Consider the following 22,739-nt stretch of genomic DNA (forward strand, 5'->3'; position numbering starts at 1 on the left):
GAGCCGGGGGGGAGGCCGGGAAAGGTTTAACGCACTACATATCCCAGCACGCAGAGCGCGGCGGGTGCCGGGGAGCCGCGAACGCTGTGGCGCGATGCCTGCTGGGAGTTGTAGTCCCGGGGAACTGGGAGGTGGCATAGGAGCGCAGAGGCGGAGCTGGCTGAGGCGGGCGGAGGCGGGCGGTAGAGTCATGGTCGGGGCGGGCGGTTGTTGCCTGCTCCTTGCCTCCGCCCTCGGGGAGGGGGAGGCCGGTGCCGGGGCGAGCAGCGGGTGATGGGGAAGAAGCGAGCGCAGCGCTGAGGTCCTGCGGGGCCGGATGAGCGGAGGCTTGGCGTCGCGGCGGTGGCGGGGCTGGAGGAGGGGGCGAAGGAGGCAGTAGGGGCGGCCTCCACTCCGGCTGCCCTGAGGGAAAGGAGCCCCCGACCATGGAAATCGAGAACATCGTGGCCAACACGGTGCTGCTGAAAGCCCGGGAGGGTGAGAGCTGCGGGGCGACGCGGCGGGGGAGGCGGGGGGGGGGAGGAGAAGCGAGAGGGCGAGGCGGGGCGGGCGGGGGACGTACCGAGGGGGAGGAAAAGGGTCTGAGGTGAGGGGAAAAGGGGCCAGCGAGGAGGGGGGAGAGGAAGTGATGGAGGTGGGGAGGGTGGGAGGTTGCCGGGCAGGGGGGTCCGGGCCGGGCGACGGACCCCTTCACGGGTGGTGGCGGGAGCTCTCCCCGCCGCACCGGGGCGGGCGGTGAGTCCCGGGCAGTGCCCGGAGGCACCTGCCCTGCTCCTGCCGCGGGATGAATTTGGAGTTACTGGCTTGTAGCTTGCTTCTGAAAAAACCCTTTCCTCCTTCCCCCTTCGGGCTCTTGATTCAAATGGTGTTTTTACCGGATGTTTTAAGAATATCGTTAATCTGTAGTTCTCAGTTTGTTTATAAATATATATATATATGGATATAAAGGACGAAGTGACATAAATCTTCTCTGGAAGAACCTTGCACTCTATCTTGCTGGAATTCCTGCCTGTGAAAAACATAGCTGGTGAATGCTACCTGTATTTTGCAGTTGAATATTTTGCATTAACCTAATATTAAAGTGTGCTATTTTCCATTAGATTAGTACTTACAGTTTGATTCCCCAGAACATCTTGACTTGATGTCTCCCCAAACTAACAAACATTTTGGATGGATAATGAAATTTAGTCTAGCACGTGGTTGCTGTGTAAAAAAAGTCCTGAAATAAGATTGTCCTACTGCTTTTTCATATATATAACTGTCCATTAAATGGCCACTTGAAAGCCTCCCCAGGTTACCACTGTACTCAGTACGAGTATGTTTTTCAACTATGAAATGTGCATATTCTTTTTGGATTGGATCCTCCTTTTCTTAATTGTGTTGAGAAGTCCCATTAGTTTAGCTGGAGCTGTTTAAAGTGAGTAAGAACAACAGAATCTGCCCCTGTATGTTTTGCAAGTTCCTTCAACTCTAAATGGGTTTGGCACTTACACCATATGTGTATCCAGTTAAATTTGCCTTAAGCAGCAAGAGAGGAAAATCAGCTTTTTGACTTTGAAGTGGGGTTTAAAAACCAGAACAGTGATCACAATTTTGGGCCATTTCCCAATCTTAGCTGAAAAGACCACCTCAAACTAGAGGACATGTTTTGGCTGGTTTCACTGACGGTAACATGTCTGTGGTGGTGCTGCCTGAATTTGGAGTTTGCATTGAAGTGATCTGAGAAATGAAGGGAAAGTGGAATCTGGCTCAAAACTTTACTGTGCCCAAACCCTCACCGCAAAGAGTGGAGTGGTAATCTGGAAAGGCTTTTAAGTGGCTGCTTAATGTCAGGTTGCCTCTTTAGTTAAGGTTTCACTATGTTTAAAATAAATTATAGTGGTAGAACTGACCAAACAAGATATTTTAATGAACTAAATGAAAGTGTGACAGCAGCTGATGTAAAGAAGATGAGTTCTACCTGGTGTGAAACTTATAAAAGTAATGGTAATAAGCTATTACTCTTTTGTACCTTCAATTGGCCTGGACTTTTTTGTGTAAGCATGCATAAAAACGTGATTTCTGGCTTTGAAACTCTGAAACTCCATTGATCAATTGGTAGAAGGTCTTTTACCTTTTGAGGTCTGAGTTCCTGTGCACGGGGTACTTTTTACATCCTATTTTTCAAAACGCTGCTTGAAATGAAAGTACTTTCTGTCTGTTGCATGCTCTGGCTGGTCTGGGAATGTCTGGTTTACTCCATCTGTCAGGACCATTCCATAAAATCCCTGTCCCAACTCTATTCTTATGTGCCCGGTAGGCTCCAAGGGAATGGAATTTGCAAAGTTAGTATGAGAGGCAGATATTTTGTTGAAATACTTTCTTTGCTAAAAGGGCCTCACAATTGGGACACAAGAGCAGACTTTCAATTGACCTTTTCCTTCCCACATTCATATTATTTCACTGTATGGAGAGGTGGGATAGCGTGGAAAAGTGCAGAATTACTGTTTCTCGGTAAGAAGGTGGCGAAATCCTAAGCTAGTATAAAATAACAGCTTAACTTATTTTCATGTATAGGCTTGAGCTACATCAGTAATCCTTTTTCCAATTCCTCAGTGTGTTAAAGATTGGATAAGAGAAGGTATTGACCTGGATAAATATTTCAGTTGTAAAAGCGAAAGAAATAAGATGTAAACTACTGTGCTCTTATTTTATAGTTTTCAGTGGCACGTTGAAAGAAATCAATGTAGGCTTAATTATGGCTTGCATGCGTCAGTCTCAGTCTAACTTGAGATTCCTTCATGATGAAGATAAGAGTAGAAAAAGCTTGTAGTCTTGAAAGCATCTTACGAAGTCTTTTAACCCTAGAGATATGTCATCTTCATTTTGCAAATATAGAAACTGAATTAAAGATATTGTGTACTTGTCCTCATCTGGTGCAAGGGTATGGCAGAGGCTTAATGAGAATTCAGAAATGCCTGATAAATAACACCAGGTCTAAACAAATCATACCTCAGCACATAAAACAGACTTTAACTGGTCAAAATTATGATCCCAGATTTGTACTCATCATTTTCCTCTAATTTTAGGTACTCTAATGCTTCTGGATGTGAACATTGTTAGGATATAAACATTATTTGGGTTTTACATTTGCAGGTGTGCAGAATTAGCACACCTTGAACAGCTAGGTGTGTGTCTAATGATTAAATCTGATTTGATATGTAGGAAATAAATTTGATCTATTTAATTAGGTAGCCAGGAACTAACTAGTGTGCTTAGATAAAATGCATCTTTTTTACTGCTACTTTCTTCTCCTACAGAATAAAAACAAAGTCGTATTGCTGTCTATTTCTAGACTACCTACCTTCTACCTTCTCACTAATAGTCTTACTGTTAATTTATTTGATTAGAGTAATGAATCTTCTAATTCAATTTGCATGATGATAACATTGGTTTATAAGAGTTTACTAGTCCCGTTTTTCAGGCCAGATCAAACCCCGGCTTACCCCCAGTCTCAAAACTTTAAATTTTGTCTTATGATGCTATTCTCTAAGAGGATTTCTCAAACCTTTTCATAAAACATATTATTTTAATAGAGAAGCCTGTCTCTTTCCAGTAAAGACTTGTAATATCTCTGTAGCAACTACAACACTTCTTTATGTGAAGTAGGAAAGCTATGAGGATTCCTTATCTTATTTTAATGTGACTTTGTAAATAATCAAATGCCAGTTCTTCACACATGTGGGTGTTAGTGATGGCTCATAGTATGTGTCTCTTGTATGTACCTACTACTAGAAAATATTGTGATAACACAAAGTATGCTTATGGGTGAAAGAATAAGGAGTCAGGAGCTATATTGGGAGTTTTTTCTTTCTTCGTCCACTTTTCCAGTTGACCTGCTCGTGCTGAGAACTAACCTGTCCATGGAGGGATTTGCCTCCAGGTGAAAACTGTAGTGCAAAGTATTCTGGGATTCCCTGTCCCAGTTTCCTGGGGTAAGTGGCCTTCTGTGCCAGTCCAGCTCTTTTCTCTTGTGCATACATTACTTTTTGAGGGAAATTTGTATGTGAGAAAGAAAAACGGAAAACTTCCTCTTAAGGTGAACCCTATGGTGGAACAAGCACAAGTGACTCAGTAGAAAAACAAGAGATTATAAAGCGAACTCAAAGTTGATCTTATGAGCACTGTAGTGCAGCAACTGAGATAAAAAAACAGGTAACTGTTAAGTGGTAGTGATGTATGAACTGTGAGATAGACGGTGCAAAAGCTTGCAATTTCATGATCTCCTTACTCAGATTTTCGCATATAGGGATTTTTTTGTTTAAAAGAATAATGTACAGCAATATGACTTCTAGTCAGAGCAGAGAAATGAACACATTCATTTCCTCCTAGCAGAAATACCTTTGAAATTAGTATCTCTTGAAAGAATTGAAGAATTTATCCCATAAATGGGGACAAATAAGAAATATAAACTAGGTTATTCTGAAAAAAAATCTGAAAGTTCACAAAAATATATTTTTATTTTATATTCACTTTTTTCTTTATTTATATTTGTATCTTCTGTTTTTTGTAGTTATTTCAATCGCTCTCAATAAATCCTTTGAGTATATGTAAACTCCAAATTCATTTCAGCATCCCACACGTGCTCTGTGATGTTTTGAAGGAAAGAAATTAATCACTGTATGTTTTAAACTGCTTAGGAGCCCTCCTTTTCTTCATTGCCTAAAGTAATAGTTTCCAAAAATACTCCAAAGGGTAGATCTGTAGTTCCTTTGAAGTCAATGGCAGTTTACTCCAATTGAGTATCTATGCCAAGAGTATATTTTAAACATACCTGGTCCATTTGCATCCACTTTAAAATTCATTTGTACTGCTCTGGGAGGAGCAGTTTGTGAATGAGAATTGGGTCTGCCGTTAGATATATAATATGCTCTATGTCATGATTGGTTTAGGCTATATTAAGATCATGCCTCAAGCAAATTTTCCCCCAAGCTTTTGGTTGTATTGGTTCTAGCCTGTGGTTTCAGAATGGGTAAGACAGTTTCCAGTTGGATCTGTGAACTAATCTTTGGTGTGTGGGTTGTTGTGGTGGTTTTTTTTCCTATGTTGTTGGGTGTTTTGGGTTTGGGGGTTTTTTACCAAAATTAGTTTTCAGATGGATCAGCAAGCTCCTGCAGATTTGATAATTGTTAGGTGCAGCCCAAGGATGGAGCTAGCAGGACCCTTTCAGTAACAGAGTGTGACCGCAGTTTGGCTTAAGCGAATCCTGAAAGATAGTTGTTTCAGAATTGAAATTGTATTAGTGTAGCACTCTTCACAAAAAATAAGCAGTCCACTCAAATTGTATGTTTTATCTGTCTAGGTTTAAAAACAACTGGAATAATTCTGCAGGCGAAATAAATCCTACTTTTGCTTGCAGTATAGGGTAATAATTCAGTATGGTATTGGTGATGATACATAGGCAGATATCCTATAATGTGTGTATTTGTAGCTAGGAAGAAAATTCTAAAGAGATAGCCAAACTGCAGTGATCTGAGCAATCAAACTGAACTAAAATCTTTAATTATTTAAGGAGTATGGACAAGTGGGAAACCAAGGTACGCTCATACCCAGAAAGTCCATTCACCAGCAGCAAATACGAATTTTTAACGTGAGAGTTCCATGAGTTTTTGCAGTTGGTGTTATTTTTGTCCGTTCTTCCCTTATTTGCCTCCTATGTTCTATTGCACTCCCTTATTGCATTGTGCTTTAAATTGCTCTAAACTCATTGTGGCAGGAAACATGTCTTCCTGTGTTTGTACAGAATTATGCACAATGTCTGCCTTTTTGTCCTTTATTTAATGAACTGTAAGAAGAATGCATGTGGGCATGTTGGAATCTAAATAATTACATTTACTAAATAAACACAACACGAGAGGTCTAGTTATTGATACACACTGCCGCTTTTCAAACATGGCAATTATAACTAGAGGTCTCCCAATCTACTTAAAGGAATTTTACTTCTTTTCTATCTGTTGCAGTCTTGATGTACCATCATGATAAAAAAATCCTTGTTTGTCAAGGAGTCGTCTGTAAAATTGGAGTTTTCTTACTGTGGGTTTTTTTTTTTTCTCTAGTAAACCCTATTCATGAAGTTGTTGTTATAGACATATCAAAGTCAAATGTATACACAGATGTTACCTTGTTTGACTGCAAGATTAGATTAATACATTCTGGTTCAGATTAGTTACATTTACTTAAGTTGATACAAGACTTTCATACCTAATTTCTGAAGAGGTGCAGAAGTTCAGCATGTATGCACTAACATTCTTAAATGTGCACATGATTACTGGAATTGTATATAAAGCCGATGTGAAGAACCAGTTGTTCAAGTGGTTATAGCTGTGGGAACAATAAATGATTGTGCGTATAAACAGGCTGCACAAATGTTCACGTAGATACCTGGGGTTTTTAACTGCTTCCAGTGTTACTGCTCCAACAGTCAGATGAGCAAGAGGACTCGAGCATTACCTTGCTGAAGTCCAACTCTAGGCATTTGAATCCAGGAGTGTGAGGAATATTATCTTAAAAATGCCATAACGATCTGTAATCTATAGGTATCTTTTATGTGTTTATTTATTGAACTGCTTGCAATTTTGCTTCTGTTTGTGTTCAGAAGTGCCTTGGCCTTTATAACACTGAAGAGTTACGTGCCTACCCTGCACTGAATTTTCAGCTAGGTCATTCTGGTAAACTTGCCGAGAGCCAGCCAGATGATATGTATCATACTTCTGGAAAAAATCTTTCTCCGTATAAAAAAGATGCCACTCTGTTAAACCTAGTTGTTAAGCTGTGACCAGGCTTGTTTTTCAAGGAACTGAGATGTCAAAAAATATATTTGTGCAATGGAGAAGGTTGCAGAGACCCCACAAAGCAGTACTGTATGAGCTGTCTCTGGAACTAGAAGCATGACAGCCTTCCTCAAGTGATGGTATGTGTGAAATTGTCTCCTAGCCTGAAGTTAGTGATACTTTAGTGTTACCATTCTGATCTGAAGACCTGAGGTATCAGTTCTGCAGTGTTTTGCGTCTTGAAGGTGGATCGTGCACAGTAAGGGCATACCATCAATATTTGTTACTTAGTGGGCAGTGTTTACAAATGTCTTTGTAGCATAAGGCCATAGTTAAACAGGAATGTTTTGAGTTTTCAGTGAAAGGTTTTAATCCTTATTGTGAGTGGTTTGAAGGAAAATGTGGCTGTAAGTACGAGAAGATTTGAATTCATGTGAGTTTAAAATCTGTTAGGAAACTTGCCTGCAACTTTCTCTGCTGTGGGAAATATGTATTATAAGACAGTGTATGTACCCGAATTATTCTCATGCATCTCAGGGTGGATAATGTAGAGCTTCTGCATCAATTCTTTCGCATTTTTCATTGAACCAATTGATAGAGTTAAAGGCATGCTGTAGGTTGTCTTCTTGTTGCAGTTTTATGCTTTCAGAGTTATCTGGGTGTGGTCTAGTATGAATTTCTCAGCTGGTATCTGACAATCTGGTTTGTGGAATCAGTTTTGCAAGAATTATGTTGTAGCAATCATGCACCCCTAGTGCTACATAGCTTCTCAACCACAGAGATACCTCGCTTGCCCTTTACAGGCAGGAAACCTGAAGCACAGAGGTCCTTGAACAACTCAATGGCAGAATCTCAGTGTCAGTGTAGTAGCCACTGAATCTTACCACATATAGTCTGTGTACATTTATTAGCCAAAGATAGTGCAATGCTTCTCACTAATTTCATTCCGTAGGACAGAATTAAAGTTTTCTATCTCAAGGAAGACTGACTAATAATGTTCAGTGAACATTGTGCTCAGTGAAATGAGAGTCATACTACAGATCCTGTCTGTAAGGAAGATCACTGTGTCTGTGGGAAGTCCATCTGATGACTTGAAAAATATTCTTATTTGCCTAAAACTGTTTCTGCACCAGATTGCTTTGTTTTGCCACAAGAGTTTCTTTTTTTGCAACTAGTTGTGTTTTTACTGATGAATAAGCCAACCACCTTGCCTTACGTAAGTTTTTCAAATGTTTCTCTGAAGCTTAAAAAAAAAAGTTGAAAATGAAAACATCTAAACGTCTTTCCCATACCGTATTCTAATGCAATGATCTAACTGAATTTAGTACATATCTTCTTAAGAAGCGAAAACATGTAAAGAGGTAAATGCTGAAATTCAAACTCTAAGAAGTAATTTGGGGAGGAGAAGAAGGTAAGGTTCTCATGTACGTGAAAATGTAATTGCAGTGTTTCCTCACTGTAATGGTGTATTGCTGCATCCACCCTTCTCTTTGTAAAAGATGAGTTGCTTCAAGTTGGACATTGTTCTAGCCAGCAATTACATCTGAAAGAGCCAAAAGTGGTAATTCATCTGAACCACATAGGTCAACCATAAAGCAGATTAACCTAATGGCTTTGTTGCTGCTGTGTTGGAAAGTAAACTGTTGGTCTTTCTGGAAGAATTTTATCTGAAGTATTTTAGAATGAGATCCAGAATAGAAGCTCTGAAATCAATATTAAGACACTTACAAACCACAACTATTATAATTTGATTTGATACTTCTTTTAAACTGCCTCAGAAATGGAAAAGGATTTTGCAATTAGGGAATAATATGACAAACAAATTGGTGTCCTCCCATAACTTTTACCAGAAATGGCTAATTTATCTGTAAATGATGTAGGTCATGCATTCTCTTTACATTATTGGGACATACAGACTTTTTTTTGTGCATTTGCTGTAAATGTAAGAACAATCAGTTCAGAGAAAAGAGAGAGCATGTTGATTTAGTTGATAGTCCTAAGCACTTGATTCTTGTGTACCATTAATAAATCATATGTAGTCTTTATTGACTTCTATAGGATGGTGTATTCAATTGCATTCTAGCATGTGGTCTCTTTTTGTAAAGTGAAGTTCATAATGGTCACATCGTAAGTAACTGGCAAAATACAGCAGACTTTTTTGTGTTGGACTTGAAGTATAATGCACCAGTGATTCTCTTTTTTTTTTTTGTTTGGGTTTTTTTGGGTTTGTTCTTTTTTCTTTAACTGTGCTTCAGAAGATTATATACTTGGTGTATATCACAGTTCAGTTTTACTTTTTCCAAACAGCATTGCAGTATGAATTTGGGTCAGTTTATCATTCTTGGTCAGTACTGATTGTACTGTGTCATGCACAAATGAATCTTTCTGAGCAGTTTCTAACAGAAGAAATTTAGCTTCTGTGGACCTTGCAGCTTTTCATGGTTGCATGGTTAAAAATTAGGTTGATGCTTCTGTCCATTGTTTTTCATGATCACATAATAATCTATACCCAGTCCTTTTCTATTCAATATATATGTACAGGCTATCTATGATAGTATTCCTTGATTTTGTTTCTGTTCAGTTCTGTTAGAAATGCATCTCTTTGCTCTGTGTGGTTTGATTTTCTTCAAGCATATACTCAACTTCTTTTTAACATAAAAAATAATTTGTTAAAATAGTGGGAGTTTGTTTTAATGGTGCTGGTAGTTACAGCTTCATGATTAGTTCTGGTACTGCATGAAGTATGAGGGGGGGAAGTAGATTTGATATATTTGTGTTCTAAAATATTTTGGAAGGCAAATGACATTAGGAATGAACATTAGGAAATAAAGTGCAGAAGAAGGTTTTTTTAGAGAGTAGGTATCAGTTCCAAGAATCTCTGCAAGCCAGCTTTTTAAGGTTTTGTATTCCGTATTTGTTTACTTTTCTAGTGATACTGGAGTTGAGAATGTTTTGTTGCAGCAGCACAGTGAGGTGTCAATGTTCCTGTTAGCAAAGATAATGTAAATTTGATATGGGCTAAGGTACACTAAGCTGGAACTGCTCTGACTTCAATGGCGGAACTGTTCAAGAAGCTGTATTTTTGAGTGAAGATGTTTTTTTTTTAATACATATTTTATTATTCTGAAGATGTTAGTTCCTTTCTCCCTAACACTTTCATTCTGAAAGAGTTGAGTACTGTTTGCTGCTTGGTTTCTATTCGGGTTACATAGGGTAACTCCCTTCCTTTCTCTCCCATTGTGGTTAACGGTACATACTGCTTTGGTACAGTTAGAAAGTTTCTGTGCAGTTTTGCTACTGTTCTGTCATGTGGAAACACATCTGGCCATATCACTTAGTAAAATCTTCTTTTAAAATATTTTGCAGCACAAAAATTACTTTTCCGCTGAAATGTTTTGCAATATTTTTTTTATATATATGTGTGTGTGTGTGTGTGTGTGTGTGTGTGTGTTCCTGTATCTATCTCTTTGCTTTTTTGATAAGTATGTATATCTTCTCTAAATGGAATTGGCTTCTTCAGGTCAAAGTAATGGCCAAAAATTCCAATTTAACATAGAAAATGGAGCACAGATGTATTTTTTGAGAAACAATGGGGAAAATACTGTAGTAGTTTTTTAAAATCAGTTTAATACTAGTGCTGTGAAATCTGATGCATTGAAAAGATCTGAATTCTACAACAGCTAAGTTCTTCCTGATATCCTGTATCCTGCTATAGTCTAGGATAAATGGTGTGTATTTGAGCAATGCCCACTCATTTATTAGTGGAGTCTACTCTTACTACTGTTACTGCCCTTAAAAAAAGAAAGAGAATATTTATGTACAACTTGATTGTCCAAAGATGTGTTTAAGAACTTTGTTCTATGTATTTTGTTACGCAGCTTTAACGTCTTCCATTCTTCACCATGATTGAGAGATAATTCTCAAATTTTTTTAGTTTGTCTTTGATGTTTCAGTTTTGTTTGTAATTTTCAGCATACCTAGATATTTGCCTTGTCTCTGCAGAGATATTCTGTATGCACAGCCAAAATGCAAAATATTTGTCTTGCAAAAGACTTTCTGCATTTGTTAGTGTTTCATATAAAAGTTCTTCTATATCAAGTTTATTACGGGTTTGGATATCCTTGTAGATGGATTTCTTCCTAGCCATGAAAAGCGGTCTGACAGATCTATGCAGAAGTGACCTAATTTTATGCTGTTAATGTTATGTTTAATTTTATTCTGACACAGTATTGTGTTTTACATTGCATATTTTTCTTCTAGGCAAACGGAGTGGGCGTAGTAAAAAATGGAAAGAGATGCTGAAGTTGCCACCTGTTAGTCACTGTGAAGGTATTAGATGCTCAATCGGTAGGTGTCCTGTAGAATGGTCTGTCTGATTTTTTTGAGAAGGAAGGATAAGAGTTTGGTGGTGTTAACTGAAAGGATTCTGTCTTGCTTCTGAATGCTAATTAGCAAAAAAAGCTATTAGACTTTTAATGTGATGGAGAATTTATGAGAAGATAAATTTATGAGAAGATAAAAGCTGTATCACAGCTCCTTGTTTGTTAAAGGAAACTGCTCCTAGAGGATAAATTTACAAAGCCATGAATTAGAAAAAGGAATCCTATTGTAATTTGAATGACGTGGTAATATATTTCACCTTTTTTCTTAATGTCTTGTAATAATTTTTTAACCTTTTCTGTTACTATCTTGTATTCCTTCTTGCCAAACAATCTTGTTTGCTATTTCACAGTATTGTTGCTTTCCACCCTGCAACCTAAATGAAACTTAACCATATCATTCAATGCGTTTTTAATAAATGTTATAGTCTATAAGAGACAAATGTGGCTGGAAGTGAGTGTTTCACTATTCTTTGGGATCATTGCATGTTTTTTATGTCTTTGCTAAATACGTTAATGTAAAGTCTTCATGTTTTAGTGATGTTTTTCTGACCTATTCTCAAAAGGGAGTAAGGACCATGCTATGACAAAAATAAAAATAAACAAAGATATTTACTTATTATTTCTTTCTCAGAAAGAGACTATAACCAGCTTTGTGACAAACAGCCGATAGGAAGACTTCTCTTCAGACAGTTCTGTGATTCCAGACCAGACTTGAAAAGATGCATTGAATTTCTGGATGCAGTGGTAAGCAGTGAGAAATTGGAGATGGATATCAGTATGCAATAGCTTATACATTTTTGTTTGATTTTTGTACTGGTTTTGGCTGGGATAGAGTTAATTTTCTTCATTATAGCTCATGTGCTATGTTTTGGATTTTTGACCAAAACAGTGTTGATAACAACGATGTTTTAGTTATTGCTGAACAGCGATTACACAGCATCAAGGCCTTCTATGTTTCTCATGCTGCCCCACCAGCGAGTAGGCTGGGGGTGCACAAGAAGTTGGGAGGGGACACAGCTGGGACAGCTGACCCCAGCTGACCAAAGGGATATCCCATACCATATGACGCCGTGCTCAGCAATAAAAGCTGGGGGAAAGAAGGAGGAAGGGGGGAAGTTAGAGTTATGGTGTTTGTCCTCCCAAGTAGCCGTTACACACGATGAAGCCCTGCTTTCCTGGAAATGGCTAAACATCTGCCTGCCGATGGGAATAAGCAAATGAATTCCTTATTTTGCCTTGCTTGTGCGTGCAGCATTGCTTTATCTATTAATCTGTCTTTATCTCAACCCTCAAGTTTTCTCGCTTCTACCCTTCTGATTATCATTGGGGGGAGTGAGTGAGCAGCTATGTGGGGTTCAGCTGCCTACCAGGGTTAACACACAACAATTTTATAAAATACTAATTTTCTCTGAACACATCTGTGCACTAATGCTACATACATGAAAATATGGTGAGATTTACTCTTTACCAACTCTAAAGCTGTAACTTTTGATGAATGTCAAAGAACTCTGGCTCTGTTACTTAAAGGAAGATATTTAATATGTACTATAAAATGTCTGCCTTCTTGGTATGGTCAGAGCTACAAAAATGGGCATGATGGGGATGAGAGAAATAATTTTAGAAAGACATGCTGCTTGCCGCCTTGAGCCTAAAAGGATGTGTGTACAATGAATATTACTTATGATGCTCAGACTTGAAAATGTTGTAAACATAGGCTTGAAAGTGTTGCAACTTGCATGGAAGCCCTAGGCTAGACAGAATGTGCTAATTAAAAAAAATACAATGGAGATGGAAATTTAGGGAACCATCTATGGAAGGAGAGAAACCAGATTTCAGAAACCAAGGGAAAAGGAAGTTTTTTCTTGATACATTTGCATCTTGGTATCTAACACTAAAGAATGAGGGGAGGAAGGAAGTGTGCCCGCAGCCATGTTTTGTAAAAAATCCTCAGACAAAACCCTCATGAGGAGCGGGAAAGTAATGAGAAGAGTAAGCAGGCACAAAACAGTGCTTAAGAGGAGAGAATAATAGCTCAGAGCTTTTTATTCTTTGTCCCTCATAGTTAATCCAAGCACAGTAAGATATAGTCTTAAACTGAGATTGCTGCCAAAAGAACAGTTTTCCTCATCCCACCCGTTTTTGTTCTTATATTCAGGGAACAAATGACCAAAGAAGATGGTCAAATTATGCTGTTGCTTACATGCGTCCCAAAATACAGTCTCAGAACGCAAGATGGCTCTGAGAGGTGCAGGATATAAGGAAGTATGTGGGATTACTGCTGTGCCCCCACTCCACCGTATCTTCCTTCCCGCTATGGAAGTATAAACTGAAGCACTTGATCTGCTAAAAAGGAACTTTAGTGTCAAATAAATAGAATTGCCTTATATTTGTCAAGCAATATTTGTGCAATTAGGCTTACTCCCCAGGTGCGTTTCAAGACATAGAATGGATTGAATGAAAATCCAGAACAGTGGAGCTAAGTATCTTGAATTGAATGTAAACCAGAGCCTTTAATGAGCATCACACCAAGGGGAAACCACTGACAACTGTGGATGTACCCTTAATGGTTACAACTTGTGTACACATTTTTAATCCTTAAAAGCTTAGATAAGGAGTAGCAGAATCTTAGGCAGCACAAAGGAGAAAAAAATCTCAGGCATGACTGTAAGGCAGGCTTGTCTTTGCTCTACAGATGTCATTTTTCAGGTGAAATTGTCTCCAAGAAGTAACTGTGTTTTACACTAAGTGAAAACTTTGAATTGTTTTGAAATATGCAACTTATAATGTTGTGTGGATTGCAACACTTCTGTGAATTAACAAAGACTGTCATAGTTGAAATAATCTGATGTAAGGGATGATTTCACAATTTACTTTTTTTTTATTATTATTATTTTTTAACTTCCATTTGAAAAATCGTGGTGAAGAAGTATGCTTGGGAATCACTGAAACAGAAGTCTCTTAAGAACTAAGATAATTTCTAATCGGTGACTTTCATGATCTGAAAGCTAGCATGCTGTCTTGATCAAGGAAGTGAGATAAAATACCTAGTATCTCTTACAGATGGTTCCTGAGTTAGCCTGGTTCCCTTTTCAGGACTGGACTTCAGCAAGCTTGTTCAAGCTTTTTTTGGGGTGGGGACGTGGGGCTGAGGGGTGTTTTGTTGGTTTTGTTTGTAAGGCAGTAATGTGAAGGGAAAGGCTAAGGTTTGGGGTTTTTATCACATGTTTTTCCAATTTTAATTTTTTTTTAATTTTAAATAAACTTTAGGCTTAATCTTTCTGAAAATAAACTTTCTGGCATAAAATGCCATAGTCTTAAGAGCCTTGCATCTTAATTAAAAGAGTTTTCTTACTCTCTTATATGGAGCAATGTGATTTCAGCAGCATGATTATTTCAGGAGGCCAAAATGGCAAAATCAAGGTAGTACAATGCTATGTTGTCTACCTGTACTGAGTACTGAGACTGGTAAGCTTTAACTCTTGAAAAGGTGTGAGCTTAAAGTCTGGAGTCAGCTTGGCTTTACAGAAAGAAGAGTTGTGAAATAATTGAATAAAAGTGACAGAAATTAAAGTGAGGAATTACAGTTATCCAATCATCTAGTGACTCATTTCACTAGCTGGGGACAAGGTTACCCAAGCATGAAAAAGAATAGGTGACAGCTCAAACTTCCCTCTTAAGCTCTGTGAGTAACAGAAATTAGTTGACAGGGCTGTCTCTTAAACGTCCTTTTAAATTACAGTATCTGCTTAAAACAGTATGCCTAACTGTATTAAATTAGTGACTACTTTGGCATAACTGAAAATGTTAAAGGTGTTAAGTGCAGTGCTGTGGTTGATTAACTTTTCTGACCTGCTCAGGTTGTTTGGTAGTTGCAGAAGAATTCCTTACCATTAGACTGATTGTTGTGGAATTAAAGTAGCAAAAACAATGGCTTGCAATTGTTTATGGATTTGAGTACTGTGCTGAAGTGGCTGATACCATAATGTCTCAGCAGAAAAAGATGTTGATGACTTAGTAGTGAGTCAGTGTGGATTAGTTGCAATTGATTGCAGAACTGGAGTTCAGGGATTCTGTTATTTCCAGTATTGTGTATTGTGTTTGGTTCTTGAACTGTCATTTTCCAGTGTTCTAGCTTTCTTTATAAAGATACATAACTTCTGTTCCAATTAGATCAATCACTTGGAACTTCCTATGAGGTTCTTAATGATTGTTGTCTCAATATGCCAAACTATTGTTTTGTATGATACAGTCCTCCATTCTGGAGGTCTGCCATATATTCTTTGTTCCTAGGTGCATGCATTTACATTCTGAGATATGAAATAAGCTTTGACTGAGTTGGCCCAGCTTACGAAGCTAATACAGGTTGCTGTTTGAGATTGCTCTTTCCTAATTCATCTTTCCCCAGATTCTGTGTTATCTTTAAATGTTGTAACTTCTGATGTCTGCTTCTAGATTATTCCTTAAAATTATTAATACTAAGTAGTCCTTGAGTTTTTCAATACCAGTATCTGTCTGATGGTTTGGTTTTTTTTTTTCCTCAGAAGTAGCTACTTCTGGAGCTCTATTAAGCTGCCAGTTGTTTACCTGCAGTACGCACTGTATTGCACAATCGTCTTTTTCTACATCACAGTACCATATATTACTAAGTCAAAAACTTCACTAAATTTTGTATCTACTCAGTTTTATTTTCTCAAAGAATGAAGAAGGATTTGGTTTAAATCTCACTTATTTCCAGTTAACATCACCTTGTAGAAAGTAGTAGTTTTATCCTGGTTTTACCCAAGACTGTAGTAAAGAAAAATACATGAAGGAAAAAAAAAAATACAGTGAAGAAAAAGCTGATTATTGTACTCTTATTTAATTATTTCCCATCTGGATCATTCTGTCCTACAATACTACATAAATACTATTTCATTGTAATTGATCTAATTTAAGCCTTAGGATGCAGTTTCTGTAATTGCATTTAGACTAATTCTTAGGTTTTGTATGTTTTCCAAAAGTTAAATTCCATGTGCTTTTTTCCTGAAGACTGTTCATACATGTTTCACTATGTAGCCTAAAAATCTTTAAATAGATTTTAAATGAAAGCCTTCAGTTCCTTTTATGTTAGGAGCATTGTGTTATTCATGATAAAATTTACCTAGCATCATGTAAAAGACTGTAGTGCCAAATAGCTCTGAACATAATTTAATTTTCAATTCCATTCCCCTAGGCAGAATATGAGGTATCTTCGGATGAAAAGCGTATAGACTGTGGCCTGAAAGTTTTAGAGACGTACTTCACTAATGGGGTAAATATATTATATTGCAAAATATTGTCTCAAGTGTTTTGTACATGTCAGATAAATAGAGATCTAAGTGGTTGCATTGTTTTTAGTAAATTGACTTTCAAACTTCATTAGTCCCGTTTTTGTCTTTTTGAAAGGTATACTGCCTTCTAAAATTGTGAAACTCTTACCAGCTTGAGCAGAAACCTTGACTGATCTCTGCTTTTAAGACTACTACCATTACGATGTATTCTCCTATGTTTTCTAATTAAAATACTGGTCTCAAGTAAAGACATATTTTTAAACAAACTCATTTAGCATCTAAAGAAAACTTACCAACAAATTAACTCAGAGTTTTGTAGTCTGAAGACATGAGAATGAGGAATTCTTGAAATTCTCAGGCTTCTTTCAGACTCCTGTGTGGCCTTCGTTGGTTTGCTGTAAATTTTCAGAATTGCTGCAGGTTTTCACAAAGTGAAATGCTGTTTTGTTTTATTCTAGAGCATTCTGTTTCTCTGTATTTTGCATGGAGATCATTAATAGCAGATCTTTTGCATATATTAGATCTCACCGATTGATTTTTAAGAGTCTGTTCTTTGGTATGTGATAGAGGCTTTTCTGTGGATATGTAATTAGACATTTGCTTTCTATGAATAGATGCTCCTTCTGCTTCTCTTACTTTGATCATCTTGAGAAGGCTTTACTCCAAATGAAAGTCTTGCAGATGCCTTAAAAGCAGATAGACTCCAAGTTTGCCACATCTCTTCTCATAGTTTCTTTGGGACTACCATAAGTAGTCCATGCACTTTCTGTAAAAAAAAAAAAAAAGGTTTCTTTGGGCTGGTTTGAAATAGTTTCCCAAATTGTGTGTGTGTTTCTTTCCCCTTCCTTCCGTCCTGTCAAACCAAACAGATAACTTGCTTTTGTGGTGGTAGACTTATAGAAAGAAAAAGAAATTTGGCTTATTGCCAAGTTTGTTTCCCCAGATACTGAAATAGTAAATAACTGTAATAGCTTTCAATGCATTTTTCTGTAATAGGAAACAAATAAAAATTTTGCCTGAATATGACTTTCTTGGATTTCTCTTTAGCCAAACCATTCCTTTCCTTTTCCTGTATTAGCAGATTTCATTTCACTTTGAATACAGAACTTTTACTCGTTCTATTGATTTACAAAATTGCTTTCATTGTTGCCTTTTTTTTTTTAATTGCGTAAAGTCTGCAGCACATTTGCCAGAAATACCTCAGGAAACAGTAAATGAATGTAAAGCAAGACTGGAAAAGAACCCTTCTAAGGATCTTTTTATGGACTGTACTAGGTAAGTTAAAAATGCATAGTGCTAAGTTGGGGTATCACAAGAGAAATGCGTGTGTTTCTGAGAGAAATGAAAGGTGAAGTTATTACACCCAAGAGTATTTGGTCACTGACCATAGGTAAGAAATTTGGAACACATTTATTAAAGGACTAGGTTTCCTTCAGATGTGATGTAGATGTCTGACTTTTGCAGAGCTTTTTCTTTAATGCTATTTTTCCATAAAATCACACTATTATCTGCTACCAAGTATTCTTTAAGTTAGAATAGTATTTCTCTTTATTATATTCTTACCTTTACAGTGACTTCTCTTCCATGATGAAGGTACTTAGAAAAATATGAAGTTATAAACTGGAGCCTGAAAGGTTTCTGAACAATGTTATACAATTTATGGTTCTTGAAAACAGTTTGAACTGAGGCCAACAGTTATGTTCCATTAAGATGGTTATTTAGAGGATCGATTGTGATAGTTAACACAAACAAATGCGACTTGGTTTTGTTCTGAAGTCATGAAGTGATATTTCACACAGCAGCAGCAGGGAAGGCTTTTCTTGGAGGGACAGCACATGTTTACCAGTGTTGCATGTCTTTCTAAAGCCTTTATGTTTCTAATATTACTGGTTCTTCAAGGCATGCTTGATCATGTCTGAAGGATTACAACACGTTTTGTCACTGCTTGGGTCATCTCCCTGGCAACAAAAATAAGCATACTTTATAACAACCTGAGATTATAAGATTGAAAGGGATGTGTGAGAACACCTAGTAAAACATGTCTCAAATGGAGGATCTGTCATGTAGGTCATCCCCTTTCCTCTGTCCAATAAAAATCTGAATAAATATCTGACTTGTTTTCCTTCCTCTCTCCCCACCTTGGTGTTTAATTTAAGGGGAATGATAAGGTACCTGGTGTTCAGGTCTGGATATGGCATTTAGTATTTCAATTTGAAATCCTAGAATAAAATTTTACTTACCAGTCTCCAAAGAATGTATGAAAACTTGTAGATACTTTCCTGTAAATATCTTTCAGAGGCCATATTCGTGGGGTCATACATGTATTGCATAGTTGCTGAGAGGCTGATGTTTTAGGTGGGCTTGAAGACACTTAATGAGAATGCAGAGGTCAAACTTCCTAGTTACTGTAAGTAACCGTAGTTTGGCATTCACTAGTGTTTTGACACGAACAGTTTTCTGTGACAGGCACTCACTTTGTGAGACATCTAGGTTAAAACCAAGAGCACAGTGACAATGTTTTTCTGCCTACAGCTTCACTGATATGTTTAAGTATATTTTAATAAATTGATAGCACCTCCTGCTTCATCAGTTTTTTCAGTATAAGACTGATTTTATTTTCCTGTTGCTAGAATTGTCCATGAATACCTAAGCAGAAGACCTTTTGAAGCTTACCAAGAGAGTGTGTATTTTTCCCGTTTTTTACAGTGGAAATGGCTGGAAAAGTAAGTTTATTTATAATGTTTGCATTATAATTTTGCTTTGCTTTGTGGCCAATTCTTCTTGTTATGCTAGAAATGCTATAGAGCCCTAATAAATGACACTGCCTGTCTAAGAAATTATGATCTGGAAGATGTAAAGGATGATGTTGATGGGACAGCAAGACAGCTAATGCTCCAACAGAAGTATCTGTCCAGGAGTCTTTAAGTGGTAAATTTGTATTAGGTAAATGCAAATTTATTATCATGTGGATATATGTTTGGCTGTCAAGTGTGCAGTGGGAAACAATCTTTCTTGGAAATGCTATCATCCTTCAGTTTCAAACTTGGTCTAATTAGTGGTTAATAAGCAGATTAATCTAGTTTTATAACCCACTGGGTGATTGAGTAACTAATCAGTTTTTCAGGGTGGTACAGATACAGATCTAGCAATTACAAGTCAATGAGATTTGTATATGTCAGAATCTAGTTTGGGCTTTTAAATCAATACTAAATGAGTGTCCAAACTTTTTCAGAAGGCTGAAATTGGTACAAATTGATTCTAATTCAGCACTGCTGGGTATCATGATGACATACTCAAACATTAAGGTGTCTGGGCATTAATTTTATGGCAAATTCCAATTATCCAGTGTCCTTGTTTGACTGAATTAGTAGCAAAAGCCAGGAAGAGAACTAGGGAAGTTACTCAATTAAACCAAATTCTCTACCAAATGAACCTCCATTTGTTTTCCTGAGAACAAAGCTGCATTAACAATGAATGCTCTTTTAAAACAAAACAAAAAAAACCCAGCTCACCACCATGAAATAGCCCTGCTCTGATACATGTTTAGCATAGAATTGCTGACACCTTTACTGCCTCCAGTTATCTGTTCCTCTTCCACTACATCAATATCTTAACAATTGGGCTCTTGAACTCTTTCTTTTTTGAAACAGCAAAGCAAAATCAGAAATGGTTTACCTTTTAAATGCTGTATTGTAAGTGTGATCTCACTGAAACGCAGCCTACATGTCAGCCTACTGCAGCTAAGGGAGACAACTGGAGGGGATAAAATGACTGTTGATGAGAACAGATAAGGCTCTAACCATGAACAGCACAGGCCCTAATTGATCAGCTTTTCTTCCTGCTATTGTGAATGTCTGATGACCACATGAGGGAGCCAATGTTTCTAGTCAGCGCACCCCTTTCATTTGAAATTCAGCTTATTACAATACTGTCCTCATGAGGTCAAGGCAACCGTTGTTCAGTAAGATGTCACAGAACAGGAAGGAGAAAATGCAGACAGACCTTCATTTTCTGGGGTAGGGAGGGGATTACTAACTCTTGTAATTCCTGTTGCAGTAATTGTTTCTTTCTGTTTATCAGGCAACCAGTAACCAAACACACATTTAGGCATTACCGAGTACTAGGCAAAGGTGGATTTGGAGAGGTAAGTACAGAAGTATCTTTCTGCAAGGCAATCCTTGAGAATTAAAAAAAAAGGTTAATACAGAGGAGGAGCAGTTTTTTAACTCTTGACTCTAACAATCTACATTTGACACATCACCTGGCAAATTGTCGTCAATCAAAACCATTCTCTTTTAATGTGTTAGTTTCAGTATTGTAGGTCATGCACAAAGTTGCAGAAAACTTTCACTGACTACAAGAGTTGCTTCTGTTTAGAAATTCCATTTGGCAATGAGAATGTAGTTTCTACTTAACAATTATGTAGAATATTCATGAACCTGATAGGAAAATCTATAGATTTTATTAATTCTGTTTATAATTCATTGGGTTTTTTTCCCCCTACATGCTTTAACCAGAGCCCTATATTGAAGGGGAAGAAGGGTTACCAAATTATCATTATCTTTCTCCCACTTGATTACGGCGTGGATGTTTGTCCTCTGTCCTGCTTGCCTAGACATATACTGTTACTACAGTCAGGTGTTTCACCAACACAAGATCCACAGTTTTACTCAACTATTCAACCCCAACAAAAATGGGTTTGCTCCTGTAAAATCACTTTTTCTACTTCTGTAACAGCTTTTGTGACCCTTCGTAGTTGTTTCATGGGTGAAAGCTCTGTATTGATGCTTACAGGCCTTCATTTTCTGAAAGCATTCAAAGTGTGAAAAAAGAAAATAAAATTTTATCTTCTTTATAAAAAATTCTAAAAAACCCCTAGCATCTCTGATACACCTTCCTTCTTTTTTAGGTGTGTGCCTGTCAAGTACGGGCAACAGGAAAAATGTATGCTTGTAAAAAGCTAGAAAAAAAGAGAATAAAGAAGAGGAAAGGAGAATCAATGGCTCTAAATGAAAAAAGAATTCTAGAAAAAGTGAATAGTAGATTTGTAGTAAGTATCTACTTCTGATTTTATTCTCAGAAGTTTGTCTTGCTTTGTTTGCTTCATTTCAGTCTCTTCCAGGAGCTTGTGGGCAAAGACATTTTTTTAATTGATTTAGAGAATGCATGACTGCTGAGATAAATGATTGATATAATAATGTTTTGTGTGTGATTGTGAGTAGTTCTGTGCAGAGGGCTTTTTTATCCAATATTGAATTGGTTTTAGTCTGCCAGCTTTCTCACTTAAAACCAAAACATTAGGTTGTGTTTCAGCATGCTGATGCCACCGAATCCTTGTCCTCTGTTTAAAGGTGAATAGATTATCCTGTATTACTCAGACTTGAATAATCACTTAAATTCTATTTCTGCTGCAGCCTATGACTGAGTATGTTTGCCTATGTTTAATAAAGAGGATATTCCATATACTTTATTCCATCCTATTTTTTCTTTCTCTCTCTTCTCTGTCTCTTCTTCCAATGCATTGCTTTCTGTTTTCTTCTCTTACCTCCTTCTTCCCTCCCATACACCTATTTTCGTATAACAAATGCTGATTTCTAATTTCATTTTTGGAGGTCATTCATAAATGCACTTACAAAGGGGTGATTTCATGAGAGTCTGCCATTTAATTGCCATTAGAAGTTGCATATCCTGCATTTCTGTGACTTTCAATCGTAGAGTTTTTATATCCTTAGGTATTTTCATAGCATTCGTTACTCTATTGGTTATACATTTCAAGATGAACATGAAATTTGACTAGTATATTGATTCAGGTTAGTTATATTGCTTTGCTGTGTATTAAGGCTTAAAAAGGTATCTTGGATGTGAAACAATTAACATAACTTTTAAATAGAAATTCCATAGGATTAACGTCTTAATACTTTAACCTGATACTATCATGTAAATTATGCTCTGTTAGTAGCTCTAATTACTAAGCAGTGAAATAACTTAGAATGATCAAAGATATACCAGGTAAACTTTCCCCCAGGTAACCTTTATTTTTTCATTGAATTTTTGTCATTTAAATGTCAATTTTAAATGCATTTTGCTTTGTTTTTAAATCCATTTACTGATAAATTTTGTATTGCTGTTCAGAGAGGATTTTAAAGTACCTGTGTTAGAGGGTAGTGAAATTTATTTGTAAACAAATATATATATATGTATAAAATACATATGTATAAAATATGTATGTATTATTTTCT

General features: G+C 37.2%; 1 protein-coding gene across 5 annotated transcripts in view; it reads left to right on the top strand.

Moving 5' to 3' along the window:
- Nucleotides 1-171: 171 nt before the first annotated feature.
- The window catches only part of GRK4 (G protein-coupled receptor kinase 4), a 45,628-nt gene continuing 23,060 nt past the window's right edge, over nt 172-22,739 (top strand). For 3 of the 5 annotated variants that reach the window (XR_012673444.1, XM_075148626.1, XM_075148627.1), the window contains exons 1-8: nt 173-477; nt 11,070-11,156; nt 11,823-11,935; nt 16,404-16,481; nt 17,675-17,775; nt 19,131-19,223; nt 20,581-20,644; nt 21,410-21,550. Coding sequence is in view for 4 of the 5 variants with exons in the window: in XM_075148626.1 (XP_075004727.1) it covers nt 426-477; nt 11,070-11,156; nt 11,823-11,935; nt 16,404-16,481; nt 17,675-17,775; nt 19,131-19,223; nt 20,581-20,644; nt 21,410-21,550 (729 nt within the window). In the remaining variant the exon portion in view is untranslated. Of the gene's footprint in view, nt 478-11,069; nt 11,157-11,822; nt 11,936-16,403; nt 16,482-17,674; nt 17,776-19,130; nt 19,224-20,580; nt 20,645-21,409; nt 21,551-22,739 lie in introns of those variants that run through there. The other 2 variants (XM_075148625.1, XM_075148628.1) reach the window with 2 other exon arrangements.

This window comes from Calonectris borealis, chromosome 4 (assembly GCF_964195595.1).
Source record: "Calonectris borealis chromosome 4, bCalBor7.hap1.2, whole genome shotgun sequence".
NCBI classification, from domain to species: domain Eukaryota; kingdom Metazoa; phylum Chordata; class Aves; order Procellariiformes; family Procellariidae; genus Calonectris; species Calonectris borealis.